The sequence below is a fragment of the Nannobrachium achirus genome, assembly GCF_963921795.1.
Source record: "Nannobrachium achirus genome assembly, chromosome: 9".
Classification (NCBI taxonomy): domain Eukaryota; kingdom Metazoa; phylum Chordata; class Actinopteri; order Myctophiformes; family Myctophidae; genus Nannobrachium; species Nannobrachium achirus.
In genome coordinates, this window is record NC_137818.1 from 9,672,353 (window position 1) to 9,689,716 (window position 17,364).

Here is a 17,364-nt window from a genome sequence, read left to right on the forward strand (position 1 = left end):
CTTCTCCTGCTGCACTGTGTTTCGTTGTAAAGACCTTCCCCTGCTGCACTGTGTTTCATTGTAAAGACCTTCTCCTGCTGCACTGTGTTTCATTGTAAAGACCTTCCCCTGCTGCACTGTGTTTCATTGTAAAGACCTTCTCCTGCTGCACTGTGTTTCATTGTAAAGACCTTCTCCTGCTGCACTGTGTTTCATTGTAAAGACCTTCTCCTGCTGCACTGTGTTTCATTGTAAAGACCTTCTCCTGCTGCACTGTGTTTCGTTGTAAAGACCACCAAGCTCCAGTTGGCCAATCCAATAAAGATCACACAGCCTATGTGGATGTGCTGACTCTCTGCTAATCCAATCTGGAGACACACAATCTAATATCAGATCTGGTAGCACGACCTATTGATCGATGTACTGTTCTCTGTGCTGATGTCTATAGGCTTACTTTTATGATTCTACCGTACGTTTTCATGTTCTGCATCTGGGAGGAGGATTGGAGGGTGTATATACATCTGTGTACTTTATTTGTATTTGTTTGTGGGTGTCTTTATTGTGACGCTATTCTTCTGCACTACTGTATCTATCCATCCATCCATCCATCCATCCATCACTTACTTCACAATGGCAGTGAAGACCTTTTTTTTAACTAATTGATTTCCCCGAAAAACTACGATCTTCGCGTTGTATGCCGCGAATTTTTCATCATGCACGATGGTGCACGGGTCATGCACGATCCACGTGCACGCCATGGTCTGTTCGCGATTATAAACAGAGGGGACAGAGGGGAAAACTTGCTTCACGCATAAACGAAAAAGTCTGCGCGGCACGCTTAAAGCTACTAAAGCCTGTATCATAGTCGGGTAGTAGTAGTCTTTTCGAGTCTTTTTGAGTCATGAAACTACAACGTTACATCATTCCTCACGGTGTAGAGCTTTCCACCGCGAGTTCCAACACATCTCTCTGTTTTTACTATCAGACAGACAGGCTCTACACCCCGTTCACTGATTGGTCGACCTGAACCGGTCTAGACAGGGTGAAGGACTTCACCGTGGGCCGTGACTATGATGTCCTGCACTTATTTTCTGACTTGAGATGGAAAGCTTTCCACCTCAAATTTGCGGTGGATAGCTCTCCACCGTACACTCTGATACGGGCTTTAAGAAGACCATAAATCCACAACATTCCCATTGAAATGCATTGGCGGAATCCACTCTCATAGGTAGAATATTTTCCCGGTGTGACCGTACCCTAACAGAGTAGTTCTATATTGCAGTATTTATACTTTTACTTAAATGTGTATTCAGTGATAATGAAAGTGGCCGGGGTTCATCTTGTCCCTTACTGGCCTTACAGCGTGGAAATGTTTTAGTTTTATATCGATTTTTTACACCATTATAATGTTCTCGTTTTTAGACCCAATCACTGAATATCGGTAAGCATACGTCTCCAGCTTCAGGATATGTATGATCCTGACACATTCTAGTGAGGAGAATGAATGGAAAATGTACCAATTATATTATATTTATTTGAATGAAATACAATCACTGAATATACCTTTAAGTAAACAATGTGAATACAGCTTCTTCCATGATCCTTCATAAGGTTCTGTATTTTGATTTCCTGCAGGTTGGTACAGAGGATTCTCCACCAAGAAGCCTTCTATCAAGGTAATTATGTCCACCTTGCGTACTTTATGCTGTGGTGTAAGCCAAGGGTTCCCAAAACTTTCAGTCCGCGAACCCCAATCATATTTCAACTGGGGAACAGATAAACATACTTTGTGAAAATTGCTGAACTACAAGCTCACAACGCCTCGCAAATTCGAGGCGTTGTGAGCTTATAGATCTGCTATTTTCACAATGTTTGCCTCTCTTATGTAATATTGGACAATTTGGTATTAAAAAGGCAAGGTCTTAAAAGTCATTCAATTGTCACTTTAGAAATGTGCAGATACCCTGCATAAACTTATGCTGTATGTTGGTTTGTTCACTGTTGAGTGAGAAAAATGTTTTACACATAAGCTAATAATCTGGAGGACCCAAAAATAAATAAATAAATGGGGGACCCCCAAACTGACTTTTGTGTTTAAATGCAAACATTTCATTTTACACATTCTGTTGGCTTCGGAAATAAATAACTACTAACTATATGTGATTGATTGAATGATTGGTTGATTGATTGATTGATTGATTGATTGATTGATTGAAAAAGGGGTGGGGGGTCGTCTGTCTAAGGGGAGAGGTGATAATTAACTCCCCTTTTGGCCTCCTGAAAGTTGGATTTTCAGGCCTGTTTTAAGGGAAGCCAGTGACCCAGATTTTTTTTAGGGAATGGGGTCAGTGTTGTAGAAGGAGAATTCACCCATGTTTGTTCTATGGGGCTGTTAAGTCTGACATCATTTTGTAGGCAGAGGAGGACTCTGCCCCCAGCGGCCGTGAATCTTTTTACTATTTTTACTATTTACTAATTTTTCTTCTCTTTGTTGTTGAAAGGAAAGTGGTAGAATTATACTTTAGTCGTTATTTTTGTCTCGGATCTGTTGAAATAGCGAGGGACAGATATTGATAATAAATTTGCTTGGAGGTCTGACTACAAAATGATGTCACGGCTTAAAAGCCCCATAGACCTTTTTTCCAGGGCGCACAGCCGCACGCACACATAGGCAGTGGTGTAAAGTAACTATACTGTACTGCTTACGTATTTCCAATTTCCAATTCTTTAACTTCTACTCCACTACATCTTGGATACACATATTGTACTTTTACTCCACTACACCTATTTGAGAACTTTAGTTACCGGTGCTTGCTACTTTGCAGATATACATTGTAATATTATAATAAACCACTTTAGCCCTATTTTATATGTGGCTATTTGAAAATAGCTGATACTTTTTACATCTCTGCAACAAAACGTTCAGTAGCACCCTGTGATTCCTGTCCCATGTCACACTCTCAGTAACATGTGGTCTCTCTTGTGGTTCACAGGGTATCTTCCCAACCAGCTATGTCCATTTGAAGAAGTCCACAGTCACCAACAGAGGGTGAGTCTTCCGCTAGGGGCGTGTTCTCTCCTCCACATCATCAATGCCCAATGCCCATACCCTAGGTGGGGTTGGCGAAAGGGCCTTTTCTGTGTGGAGTTTGCATGTTCTCCCCGTGTCCCCTTGGGTAGGTACCCTCACAAAAAAAAACATGCAGTAATCCTGTTGTCTATACTGCCTCCCCCTGGCCAGCTGGGGGGAAAGGAACTGGTTGGGAAATTCCACCCGGCCAGGTGATAAGAAGTGGCATGCTCACTCCTCATGCACTGAAGGAAGCATGAGCTCAGTTCAGGGTTCTCCCCAGGTTGGCAGATGGAGAGCAGAGCCCAGGATTACAGCTTAAGCAATTAGCACTGGGTGAAAAATGAGTTACAAAATTGAGGGATAAAAATGTATTTAGTGATCTCCATATTTAAAATGTGTTTTTTCGTAAATTAATGTCCTACTTGATCATTGTACAGAAGTACCAAAAGTAGCAGATCTTTCGTGCCACGTTTTGAGATTGTAGAAAAAGCTGCTGCTTTTGATATTTTGGAATTTGAATCCTGAAAAGTAACTGTTTTGGATTTATGAGGTTTCCAACCGACAGAGACGATATTATCTTAACCACTTGAACTCCCTCATCCATATTCTGGGGGGGAGCATTAGCCAAAAATAACAGATCTACAAGCTCACAACGCCTCACAGATTTGGTTTCAGACTGAAAAAAGCGGACAGAATCTTTTGAATAAAATGTCATGCATTTTAGTCATCTGAAAGGTTTTAGTTTTAGTTGACTAAGTATCATAAGATTCTACAAAATGACATCACTCGCATCTAGAATCGTCAGCAAGTCGGAACTCTGACGAAACGTTTTGGTGGTCAGAGACAGTATGGACAGGCCTTTAAGTTAAGGCATAAGAGCTGGTACTTAAGACAATCCAAATACAGCCCTAGTTTTAGTCATCATAGCTTAGTTTTTTTTTTTAGTTCTTATTTAGTTATCGTCAGTGATTTTTTTTCCTTCAAAATCAACACTGATATGAGCTGCTTGAAGAACAAAGTGTTCTTCAAGGGAATGGGATGATAATCGTTAAATTTATTGTGAAATTATCCTCCGTCATGCACTGGGATCAATTCACCTTTATTTGCCGAGCTGCATATCCGTTACAACTTAAACCCTCTGTAATTGGTAAAAGTAATAGACCTGGAAATAACCTACCGGTACTTGTCTTTTTTCACTCTCCACTAAATCTCTTTGCCAAAAAATAGTTGATCTACCAGCACACAATGCGTTGCGACGTGTTGTGAGCTTGTAGATCTGCTATTTTTTGGCAAATGTTCCGCCCCAGGATAATGGATGTTGGGGATAAGGGACACGTCTTTTAGTTTCCAAATAAGGGGACGATTCCTTATGTTAAGAGACGGTCTGCAACCCTACTACGTCGCATCGAGTCATATTCTAACGCTGCATATTTGACCATCTGCCAAAATTACTGACCCACTTTTCTCTGTAATCTTTTTTCCCCCCCTCATCTGAGCATTCTCTGCTCCATACTGGAGCTAGTAGTAGAAATGCAAGAAGTAAAGGGATAAAAAAAAAGAAGCCAAATGGAGTATAAGCAGCAGTTAGTTTGACATGTCCCGGGGCTACACATCGTTGATGCGTCGCCCTCGGCATGGAACATCTGTGGCTGTCTTGGCTGTGAACAGATGCTGTCCTACTTGCTGGTCACATCCGCTGACTTCACACCAAGCCGAGCCACATGGGGATATCGGACAGTATTATTTTTTTTTATTTTTTTTATTAATCTACATTTTTATCCCACGATTTTTGTAACCCCTTTTTTTTCACCCTTGTCAATTGTCTGATGTAATCCTGGGCGCTGCTCTCCCTCTGCCAACCTGGGGAGAGCAACGGACTGACCTCATGCTTCCTTCTTTTTTTTATCACTTAACTTTTAATAAAGAAAACAGTGCAGAAAATACACAGACAAAAAACTCACCAACACGGACAAAACACACATTACCTAAATATTACATATTACACTTTACATCACACACGGCTACAGCTATTTTCTAAATACCGGTATGTTACTTTCTACTTTTGTTAATATGTTGTCCTTTTAAAAAATGTTTAAACCTCATGCTTCCTTCTATGCATGAAAGCTGCTTCTTTTCACCTGACAGGGAGGAATTTCCCTGGCTGGACGTAGCGCGTGGAAGGAACGCGTTATTCCAACCAGTTCCTTTCCCCTCCATCAGGCGCATCGGACGCATAGGACCCCAAAAATCTGGCATGGATCGGGGCTCTAACAAGAAAGCTCTCGTGTTGTTCGCGACACACAGTCACAGGCGTGACGCGATTCCATCAAGGAATCAATGTCATGACGTATGGATTAACTGGCTTCTCTCTCTCTCTCCTCTAATAGATCATATTACTGAGGATCCATACTTATAGGATTACTGTATACATTTGTAAATGATCCCCCCCTCCCTCCCCCACCCTCTGCACTGAATGGAAAGCCATTGGAGCTGTTGTCTCCCCCCCCCCCCCCCCCCTCCCCCCGCTCCATTGGAGCTGTGTTGTTCCGATCAGCCAGAGCTATTCATAGCAGCGAGGCAGAAAGCCAGGCAGTGGGAGAGCTCTTATTCAGTGGTGTAAAGTAACTATTAAGTACATGTACTTAATGTACTTAAAGGAGTAGTTCACCACTTTTCAACCTGTCTTCATATAATAGGTCCTCACTAATGTTCATAATAAAATAGCACAATTTTTTTCTATTCAGTCTGGGTCTCATAAGAGAGCTGTCAAATCCTTCCTACCGGTGACATCATCGTTTGACAAAAAAACAATTAAATAATATTTTTGATTTTTTTTTTTTTTTTTATTATCACGAGAACAATGGCTTCCACTTTAACATTGCAACTTTTTCAGGAATAGAAAGCCTGCAGTTTCTATTAGCTTGCATTTCCCATTGATGATGTCACCAGTAGGAAGGATTTGACCCACCCACAGCTCTCCTATGAGACCCAAACTGAGTAGAAAAAAATTGTGATATTTTATCATGAACATTAGTGAGGACCTATTATATGAAGATAAGTTGAAAAGTGGTGGAGTGCCCCTTTAAGTGCAATTTTGAGGTATACTTTTACTTTACTGGAGTATTTCCTATTCTCAATACTTTTACGTCTACTCCATTACACCTCGGAGACAAATATTGCAAATATTACAAAACATACATTAACCACTTCAGCCCCATTTTTCGGCCACTTGAAAAGAGCCGATCTACAAGCCCAGAATGCGTCGCAATGTGAGCTTTTAGATCTGCTATTTTCTAAAGATATGTATACATTTTAAAACTTGAAACAGGACAGTCTGCATAACAAGTACTTTCTACTTTTGGTACTTTAAGTAGATTATGATACCAACTTGTACTTACAACGACACCTACCATCAGCTCCCAGAGCTTACTACTACAACACATTATGTACCATCAGCTCCCGGTATTTATCAAAACAACTTGCCACAACCAAGCCGTAATACTCAGCGTAAACACTGAGTTGGGCTCCAAAGACGAGTGCTTTGCGGACTGACCTATCCGAACAGCACTTGACTAAATATACTTACTTTTCACCTTCACAACCAATCCAATAGTGTTGCCATATAGCAGAGGGAGGACTCGTGTTTAGCACTCAAGAACAATTAAAAGTGCTGGCGTTTGTGAATTGACGTTGTTATTATGCTCGCACGCTCCAGGAAGTTGCACTTTGGGAAATGTGCTTTGCTGTCTATAGCAAAGTTAATGACACGAAACCCACCATAGAGCTGCATCCATCTCCCTGCTTCTCCGAGAGCGGTGTCACCGCGCAGGACCGCTCTGAGGGCTTACAGGCACTGTCCGGTGGAAACCGTGTATGTCCACCAAACGTTACTTTTCAGGAAATGGGGGAAAAATAACCCATGTTCCAATGGGTCCAATGTAGTCATTATTTAGCCAAAAGTTCTTGTTAACTCTTTCTCAGCCACGGGGAGCCACTTAATATTAAAACCGGATTAAACCGTACTTCTTCTGTACTTAAATTAGCCGATCGGAATTTTCCGTGCTAGGTCATTAAAAACGAAATAAATGATAATGATAAAAAAAAAAACGATCGGCAGCTGTCCTCCGTCTCTTCTTCGACTGATCTAAAAGGATCATTCGCTAAACCCTTTGAACCGGAAGTGCTTCTGGTAGCTTTTCGTTCTCTATAGCCAAAGTCCCGTTCACTTTCATTGTAGGAGGAGGCGTTAACATAGCATCTGTCCGTGATGTTTTCCCCACTATATGCCAATGCAGATCGAGACACTTCGCTGGTGAGTAAACAATAGCCGAAAAAAAAAAAAAAAAGAACGGTGCCATCCAAGAAGGACGGGGGGCGCGCTGATGCTCTTGTAAAATGAATGCTGTCTCAGATCATAATACGGCTAGTCCACAGACAAGCCATTCTGGCCTGGCTGGGAAAGTGTTAACGGGGGCACGGTGGCGCAGTCGTTAGTGCTGTCGCCTCACATCTAGAAGGTCCTGGGTTCAATTCCCGCTGGGGATGCTGTGGGTGCTGGGGGCGTGTTCTCTCCTCCGCGCCACTTTCTGTGTGGAGTTTGCATGTTCTCCCTGTGTCTCCTAGGGTAGGGTAAACACATGCAGTAATCCTGGTCTCTACACTGCCTCCCCCTGGCCAGCCGGGCGCCTGATGGAGAGGAAAATAACTGGTTGGAATAACGTGTTCCTTCCACGCGCTACGTCCAACCGGGGAAACTCCCACCTGTCAGTTGATAAGAAGTGACTTTGACTTCTCGTGCATAGAAGGAAGCATGAGGTCAGTACGTTGCTCTCCCCAGGTTGGCAGAGGGAGTGTAGCGTCCAGGATTACATTAGATAATTGACACCGGGTGAAAAATGGGTTACAAAATCGTGAGATAAAAATTGTAAACAAAGAAAAGTTCACATTCACCATCATTGATGTACATACATACAGTAAAATATAAGTATGTCAATGACGGTATATATGCAATTTCCTGTCCGACGGTTCTCTGCCATTGACATATACATAATTTCCTTTTTTCTACAGATCTACAGATCTACAAGACTCACTTGTGGAGAGCTTGGCTATTTTTGCTACTTTTGTGTGACACAAGTAGTATGACAAAGTAGGACACTGATTATGAATTCATTTTCCCCAAAAACTAAACCAGTAAGACTCCCTAAATCGGGAGATAAGCGACCCACAAACTTTAGAAGGCAATGGTAGCCAATCAGGAGGAATATGGGAAATGGGACAGATCCATGTTGATGACATGACTTTAGAGATACCGCTTTGTGTGATTTTAGGGCAACATCTGTAGGAGCAAAAATGTGTTTTGCAAGAATCAGCCTCATGGTGGCGCTAGAAGAGGGCCATGTGAGAAATGAGGGGTGGAGGTTGTGGTTTGGCAGCCAAGGAGTGTGTGTGTGTGCAAAGTTTGGCATGGATAGGGGCAACAGTGGCGGAGATAAGAGTAGGGCAAAAGTGTGATGTGTGACGGACAGACAGACTGACAGACTGACTGACAGCTGCTGGAGGTTTTGATAGTAACTGCGACCTGATGGCCGCAACAAAACAATCATACAAAGTTGAAACATGGAGATATGAGGTTTCCACCCTACAGGGACGTTATGTAATGGATTGACTGTTGAGTGGTGTTTTATTTTATTTATTTTTTTCAACCCAGAGAGCTTTTCTGTGTAGCAGCAAGAAGCAAAGATGGAATATCAGAGTATATGCAAAGTTGGTCGTTTCAACATTTAGCACACACACACACACACACACACACACACACACACACACACGCACACGCACATGCACGCACGCACACACACGTACACACACACACACACACACACACACACACACGTACACACACACACACACACACACACACACACACACACACACACACACACACACACACGTGCACGCACAGACAGAGCAGTCTGAGGGCAGTGGCAATTCCCACGCTGACTTTGAAGACTTTGACTTCTGTTGTCACTCTGAACTGAGGAAGAAGTACATTTTTTTTTTTAACTTAAAGCACCACTTCGCCCATTTTCTACCTATGTTCGTTGGTCCTAATGCTCATTATAATATGGTACCATTTCTGTCTACTCACTCTGTGTCTCAGAGGAGTTGCAGAAACCCGCCTACCAGTGACCTCATCGGTAGGCAGGTTTGGTCATATCAAGGGTTCACCCCCAAAAATATTATTTATGATGTATTATTTCCACCGGTCATCAAATTATTGGCTTTAAGGAATGCGACCAATAAATCTCCTTGAAATCAAGGGTATGTAATTGATTGCGACCGTCAGGTCGCATTTACTACCAAAACCTCCACCGGCTGTCTGTCAGTGAGTGAGTCAGTGAGTCCGTCACACTTTTGCCCTGCTCATATCTCCACAACCGTTGCCCCCATCCATGCCAAATTTTGCACACTCCTTACCTGCCAACCTACAACCTCCAAGGACCCCCGCAGCTCCAGGGACCCCCAGGTCCCTGGGGGACCCCCAGGTGTAAAAAAATGTCCCTCCGTGAGTGACACGTCACCTGTCACACTTTTGCCCTGCTCATATCTCCACAACCGTTGCCCCCATCCATGCCACATTTTGCACACACACTCCTTACCTGGCAAACTACAACCTCCAAGGACCCCCGGAGCTCCAAGGACCCCCAGGTCCCTGGGGGACCCCCAGATGTAAAAAATGACCAAATGTGCAAAAATGACCAAATGACCACCCCAACGGGGCTGCTCACGGGGAATTCCTGGGGACCACCCACTCCTGGTGCCCCAGAACGGATGCAAAAGTGGTGGCGCCCCCAGTGGAGGACCCCCTCCACTGCAGCTCACATAAAATGCCGTAACTCCGGCTAGGAGCGTCCGGGAGAGCCGGGGCCGGTACCTATCTATACCTTGCCCACACAACTAGGAAGCAATGCCAGTTACAGCCCTCTTTGTGTATACATGTGACCTGACGGTCGCTTATCTCCCGATTAGGGAGTCTTACTGGTAGAAAATAAGTCCTTTTTTGGAGGAAAAGGGTATGTGTTAATGTGGGCTTCACTTCCTCCACACAGCTGATTCAAATCACTTAACAAAGCAGCAAGTAATCACCATGCAGAGATGCAGGTGTCACAGGCTCACAGCAGCAACAGCAACCAGTCACAATGAAACGGCTAAGAGGAACAGAAAGTGATGCCCAACTTTCACACAAGGGCTCATGGGTAGTCTCGCGTAGCCAGACAACTATTCCACAATCTCCGAATGGTATATAGAGCTACAGCTCCCGAACGGCGAGTATCGGAAGTAGTCACTGCTGCACGTAACTGTAGTCCCATTTGGAAACATAACAGAAACACTCTAGCACAGACAGAGTCATTACACCAGAGAAAGACGAAGTAACGCCCCCAAAAATACTGAAAGAAGCCATACAGTAACGCTTCCAGTAGGACTTATCGTTATTGCACCAAGGGAGCAGGTGCGTCACATCCGCTTTATCCCATACTCATCATAAGACTTCTGTTTCCCCAGACTGTATGACGGGAACATTTGCAAATCACAGGAGTCAACAGTCTGGCCACGCGAGACTAGCTCATGGGACTGGGAGACAGGAAACCTTTGGATACCTACTCCTTTAATCGCCATTCCATAATGCTGATGTGTGTGTGTTTTGTCTCCCCCTGCAGGCTGTGTGAGACGGTGGTCCCTCTAGAAGACCCCATCATCACAGAGACCACCTCTACCCTGCAGGAATGGGGGGTGCTGTGGAAACAGCTCTATGTGGTCAGTCACCCCAACACCGCACTACATCACAACCGTGTCATTGTTGTTGACGATTAGAATGTAATCTTCTCCAATCTGTATTGTAGAGAGCGCTTTATAGATTGTGACATTACATTCACTTATTCACACATACATTCATACACCGATGGCAGAGGAAAGCATGCAAGGCACCAATTGCACATCGGGAGCAATTAAGGGGTTTTGCTCATACTATTGTGTACAGAGTCACACAAAAGTATCAAAAATACCCGATCTACAAGCTCAAAGCGTGTTGTTTGTGCCACGTTTCAAGCTTGTGGATCTGCTACTTTTGATACTTTTCTGTGACTGTATACAGTGGTTTAATCAAGTCAAAAGTACAATCAGTGCCCATACCCTAGGTGGGGTTGGCGAAAGGGTGTTTCTGTGTGGAGTTTGCATGTTCTCCCCGTGTCTCATATGGTAGGTACCCTCACAAAAACAACATGCAGTAATCCTGGTCTCTATAATGCCTCCCCCTGGCCAGCCGGGGCGCCTGATGGAAGGGTAAAGGAACTGGTTTGGGATAACGTGTTCCTTCCACTCACTACGTCCTACCGGAGAAACTCCCCCCTGTCAGATGATAAGAAGAGGCCTGCTCACTCCTCATACACTGAAGGAAGAAGCATGAGCTCAATTCAGGGTTCTCCCACCAGGTTGGCAGAGGGAGAGCATAGCGCCCAGGATTACAGGATTAAAATCCTGGAGATAAGAGGTTTTCTGCCAGAACAGCAAGGATACATGTGAGAGTGTAACGGGCAGATTGCCACTGCAGACTTGCTGAGTGCATGCGTGCTCCCTGGAGGATGAAAGGCCTTCTGTGAGAGTGACCTCCCCTCCGGGCTCTGCCTCCAGGGGATGCATCCTGCCCTCAGGACAGAATGTCAACGTTGCACCAGGAGATCTCATAATAATGTAATAGGCAGTAATGCATTTTGCGCCCACTCAGCGCACAGCATCTACGTCTATACGGGCAGTGGTTCTCAAAACCTTTTTCAGGTCAAGGACCCCCAACAAAATTAATATGTAATATTGGCCGCGGCGCGCCATCTGAAAATATGTTTGTGCCATAGAGGGACCCTGTACATTTAAACATGCACAATATAATTACTAGTAAGACGCCTCAGGGCGACATGCGACCAAGGGCGAGGTCGCGCCAATCCTTTGCCATCTGGCTATGGCTTGTTGGAATTGTAACAGCTGAAATCAACAGCTGAAATCAATACTATACTAGTAAGACGCCTCAGGGCGACATGCGACATCGCCCAATTCTTGGCCATCTGGCCAGTGATATACAGTATATCGGACCAGTTATCCATATATGGAGACCCCTGGTACCCATATATGGAGATCCATGTATTGTACAGGGAGATATGCTGTGAGAGCCCAAACATGCATACTCAGTTATTCGTTATGTGAAAGTCCTATGATGTCTATGACATCTGACGTCATACACTTTTATGCCCATACATGGAGATCCCTGTCTGTAGAACCAGCCGTTAGTGTGGTATGTGGCCGATGTGGCCTCCATATATGGGCATTCCTAAGATATGGGCTTAATATTGATGACATCAGGGAACTCCATATATGGGCATAAAAGGGATTCTGTTAGTGTGACATCACAGTGAAGCCAGAGTTGTGATGTCAGAGCGGAAAACCCATTCTGTTAGAGTGGTTCAAATGACATCACGGTGACATCAGAGCATGATGTCAGAGCGACAAACCCATAGAACCACAGTGTCAGGCGTGACTGACAGACAGACAGTCAGAGATACATACGGACAAGCTGTGACCGTTCACATACTAAACTGCGACCGACGGTCGCAATCAGACCTGAATTTATCCTTCAACTTCTGGTTGTTTGAATCCACTGGTTTTGTAACAATTTTAGAAATATTAGACTTAAAATGTCAAATGTTCAAGTATGTTCCAATCATGTATACTTTAATATGTGTCACACCAATTTCCTAAATTACTTTTTAGCAATTTAACATTGAAGTGCCCACAATGTTTAGGCGCCCACTCTTCCGGGTTGGTTAAGAGTTTTAACACAAAATGTCAGCTCCTTCTAAACATTTCTCCACACTGTGTGTCGTTCTAAATGACGCTCTAACGTGTTCATATATTATTCTGTCTCGTTGCGGGGCTGGCAGTAAGTGGCTGGCCACGGATAATGGCCCTTAAAGCAGTCCTATGCCATTTCCTGCTGTGTCATTCAGCCGTTAGCTTAGAGCTCGGGTCGCCTTGTCTTTGTTTCACAGCAGCATCCTAAGAGCCAGTAGTACAGTATCACTCGCCACTACTTCCACTCAGAGTTCACCCTTAGATCTACGAAAATGATTATTAGGGGGTCTCCCCCCGTCTCTCTGTAGTGAGGATTAGCAATTTCATCCAGTCAGGTTCGTTATTGCGACCGAAGGTCGCAGTTTACCATGAGAAATGTCACAGCTTGTCTCTGTGTGTGTACACAGTCTATTTTACAGTCTATTGGTTGGTTCCCTTGACACATCACTGTGACATCACAGGTGAAATCACAGGTGACATCACCTATGTAAAAGTCCATATATGGGTATTCCCCAGAATCCCTTTTATGCCCATCTATGAACATCCCTCATGTCATCCATATATATCACTGGCCAGATGTCCAAGACATGGCCCATATCTGTGGCTGGTTCACATAGGGATCTCCATGTATGGGCATAAAATATATTGTATGTTGTGATGTCATGGGAACAACTCTAACAGAATCCCTTTTATGCCCATATATGGAGATCCCATCACTGTCACTTTGTGCCACACCACTATGACTCGGGCTGTATGGTAAAAAGGGGAGGGGATGATTTCAATTGGGCCTTTTGACTCAACTTTCAGGAAGTAACCAAAAATACACAGGGAAGACATATTTGCATATTATAAGTAACCATACTGGGGGGTCTATTAGAGTAATGTTAACTCCATAGACACGTACACAACAGAAAAGGCACAAAACCATGGCACCACCTCTTTATTTACAGTACTTGAGTACGCAGTTACTTTACACCAGGGTGCTCAACCTGTGGGTCTGGACCCCCAGGGGGGTCCCCACATTATTTTGGGGGGTCCCCAGATGATTAGCTTAATGTGCAACATTGTTTTCTCTCTCAACTGTAAACAAACCAATATAAAGTTTAAGTGTATGGAGGGTATATGCACATTTCTAAAGTGACAATTTAAGGACTTTATAATACCTCTAAAATGACAAATTAAACATTGGTCAAATACTAGAGGCAGAAATTGTGAAAACAACAGATCTACATGCTCACAACGCCTCACAAAATTTTCACAATAGAACCTTGTTATACAAAATGTGATGCCTCAACTCTTAGTGCTCGTCAGGGTGAGGGGGTCCCCAGTTAAAATATGATTATTTTGGGGGTCGCAGCCTGAAAAGGTTGACAACCACTGCTTTACACCACAGCACTGATAGCCTCTCGGTGAGCAGGACTAGAGTGCTGTGAGCCTCAGAGCAGCCTCAGACCAAGGCTGTGCTGGTGATGTAACCTCCCTTCAGAGCTCTGCTAAATGTGAGCCTCCCGTTGAATAAGACTGCATCGCAGCTCGTACAGTAGCGGTACAGTACGGGAGTCCCTCCTGTTGCCACGGTTACACATCACAAGACGCTGGTGGACAAAGCACTGCCTACACTCAAGCAGGCACGTGCACACATAGACATCAAAGGGGGCTTGAGCCCCTGCCCTTTTATCCGTCTGTAAAAAGTGCCCTCTTGTACAGCTTGTACATCTGCGAATGTATTTATCGGCCAACACATAAATGGATAAAGTGGTTAAAATTATTGTGATGCTACATTAACTACTTTCTTTAGCTGGGGACCCCCTGGAGTCTCTGGGGGTCCCTGGCACAAAATACTTTCAGATGGGGCTTCATAGCCAAATACATTTTTGGGGATCCTGGACATGAAAATGAGAACCATAAACCAGTTTCTTGTTTACAAACATTGAGACTAAATGCACATGTGGCTGTTTCATGTAGTCAATTCCCCAACAGATCCCCAAACCTGTTGTTTTGGGGAGCGCTGGTTTCAGTTCATTCAACCTCTTGTGTGTTGTTGGTTAGTGAATATGGGTGCGCCCTTATCGAGACATATATACTTCATTGCGCAACGGTATTGCGCGTCGAGAGTAGCTGATATACAAGCTCACATGGCGTCACCAATGCAACCGTTCTGAGCTTGGAGGTCTGCACGCGACACCATCGCAGGACGGAGCATAAATTAGGCTTCATGGACTGCAGCTGGGCGAGCAGTAGACGCTCTGGTGATCATGAGGAGTGCTCGCTCTGTTCTGATGAAGGTGAATGGAGGTGGGGTTTGAAGGACAACTGTTTTGAATCGCTATTATTTGGTGCCGACCTGCGCGCACTTCTAGCTTCTTATCAGTTTAACGTGGACCAGAAATGATTTAATAGTCGCTCATTTTGGGCATGTTTTCATAGACATGATCGCTTGTTCCCTCGCAAAAAAGAAAACTGGAAACACTGGTCAGAATATATCATGAGGCAAAAAGTGAACAACGTGATAGCAATTCTACCGGGGCAGCGACCAGCCTTTTCGATCATGCAATGTTTATGCTCATTAAATGTACATGGGCATTGTAGCTGTAGCGCTTCATCTTTGCACTCATGTAAACCAACCTGGCTGGCTGCTTGTTCTCAGTGTTGTAGGGAAGACAGAAAATGGCTCAATTAAAAGCGCTGTCCTTGGTACTGAGAAGACACAATGGCAGGCCGAGGAAAACCCACATCATTATGCTACCTGTCCAACTAAATGAAATAACATGTTTCAACTGCGCTCTGCCTTTAGGGCAGTGCTTCTCAAACCTTTCTTTTGGCTCAGGGCACCCCTGGAAATAGCTTTTTTCCATCCACGGCACCCCTGAATGACATGGTTCATTTTTATAACCTTACATTCATGTCATATTATGATGTGTAAATATGTTAAAGGAAAACTTTGTTTTTTTACAACATGGGTTCATATTTTAGATAGTAATTAGAGAAAAGAAAAGATGAGTGTTAAAATGTTTTCATTTTATGCTTTCTATTGTTTTAGTGATTTTAGTATTTTTATTTCAGTGGTTGGGGGCATGCGTACTAGTGGCTAAATATGTCTTTCTAGACACAATAAGCCGGCAATTTCTTTGTTACTATTTATACCAGCCCCCATAAGTCACATCTGCCCATGAAAGATTGCGGTGCATCTTGGGAATGGGCTTATTGTGTCTAAAAATACATATTTAGCATGCATGCCCCCCAACCTTGGGGCATGTATGCAAATCAAAATCGTTAAAATCACTAAAACAATAGAAAGAAGTAATGAAAACATATCTTTTCTTTTCTCTAATGACTAACTAAAATATGAACCCTTGTTGTAAAAAAGACAAAGTTATCCTATAAGCTAAGATACAGTATGACATGAGGAAAACTTCAGAGATGAAAATAACTTTTACGTTTAACCACTTGCACCCCAGCATCCCTATTCTGGGGGGAGGGGGGGCATTCACCAGTAATAGCAGATCTACAAGCTCACATCACGTTGGGACGCGTTGTGAGCTGGTGGATCTGCTATACTAGAGAGATGGAAAAATAACTCATCAAGTACAGCGCAACTCAGGTCTGTTTCACTAAGTATAGAGGGTCTAAGTGTATATCTATCTGAGCTCACAACTTGTGAGCTTACAGTAGATAGATAGCTTAGTCCAGGGGTCTTCAACGTTTTCAGGCCAAGGACCCCTTAGTTGAGAGAAATTAAGTAGGGACCCCCTCAACCTTTTCATAGATTCCATATAGTTTAATCGTTTGAGAGCACAATCTTGGATTCATGTCAATTTGTTTTTTCAGATATTTAACCACTTGAACCGTCAATACTTAATAAACTTGACCTTTCACTCTGTACTTAGTGTACTCCCCCTCTACACCAAACCTCTTTGCCGAAAATAGCCGATCTACAAGCTCTCAACTCCTCGCAGCGCAAGGCGTTGTAAACTTGTAAATCTGCTATTTTTGGCTAAAGTTCTCAGAAATATGGATGCTAGGATTCAAGTGGTTAATATAAAAAGGAGTAAAAGGTTTCTATCACACAAAGATTTTGAATAACTCTGAGGACCCCCTAGGGGTCCCGGACCCCCTGTTGAAGACCGTGCAATACATGATGGGAGGGTGTTACGTTAGATAAGTACTCAGATCCTCGTGACTCACCAGAAACATGTCTTTGTTAAGCATGATTTAGCCGTTGAAAATAGCCGTTTTACAAGCTCACAATGCCCTGTGTTGGCGGCGCGTTGTGAGCTTGTAAATCTGCTATTGTCAGCGTGTGACAAGGCAGCATACCGTAGGCCAAATGAGGCACCGCCACCAGGCACCCCGGCCCTCATTAAATGTACATGAGCATTGTGGCTTAGCTTATGCTTTGCACTTTACTGTATGTAAAC

The 17,364-nt window shown here is 43.7% G+C and overlaps 1 protein-coding gene across 1 annotated transcript in view; it reads left to right on the forward strand.

The window, feature by feature from the left end:
- LOC308291838 (dedicator of cytokinesis protein 3-like) overlaps nt 1-17,364 on the forward strand; it is a gene marked incomplete at both ends in the record, with an annotated part of 140,294 nt that overhangs the window by 28,825 nt on the left and 94,105 nt on the right. The window contains 3 exons of the mRNA XM_080733969.1: nt 1,615-1,655; nt 2,973-3,028; nt 10,768-10,864. Of these exons, the coding sequence (XP_080590095.1) occupies nt 1,615-1,655; nt 2,973-3,028; nt 10,768-10,864 (194 nt within the window). The remainder of the gene's footprint in view (nt 1-1,614; nt 1,656-2,972; nt 3,029-10,767; nt 10,865-17,364) is intronic.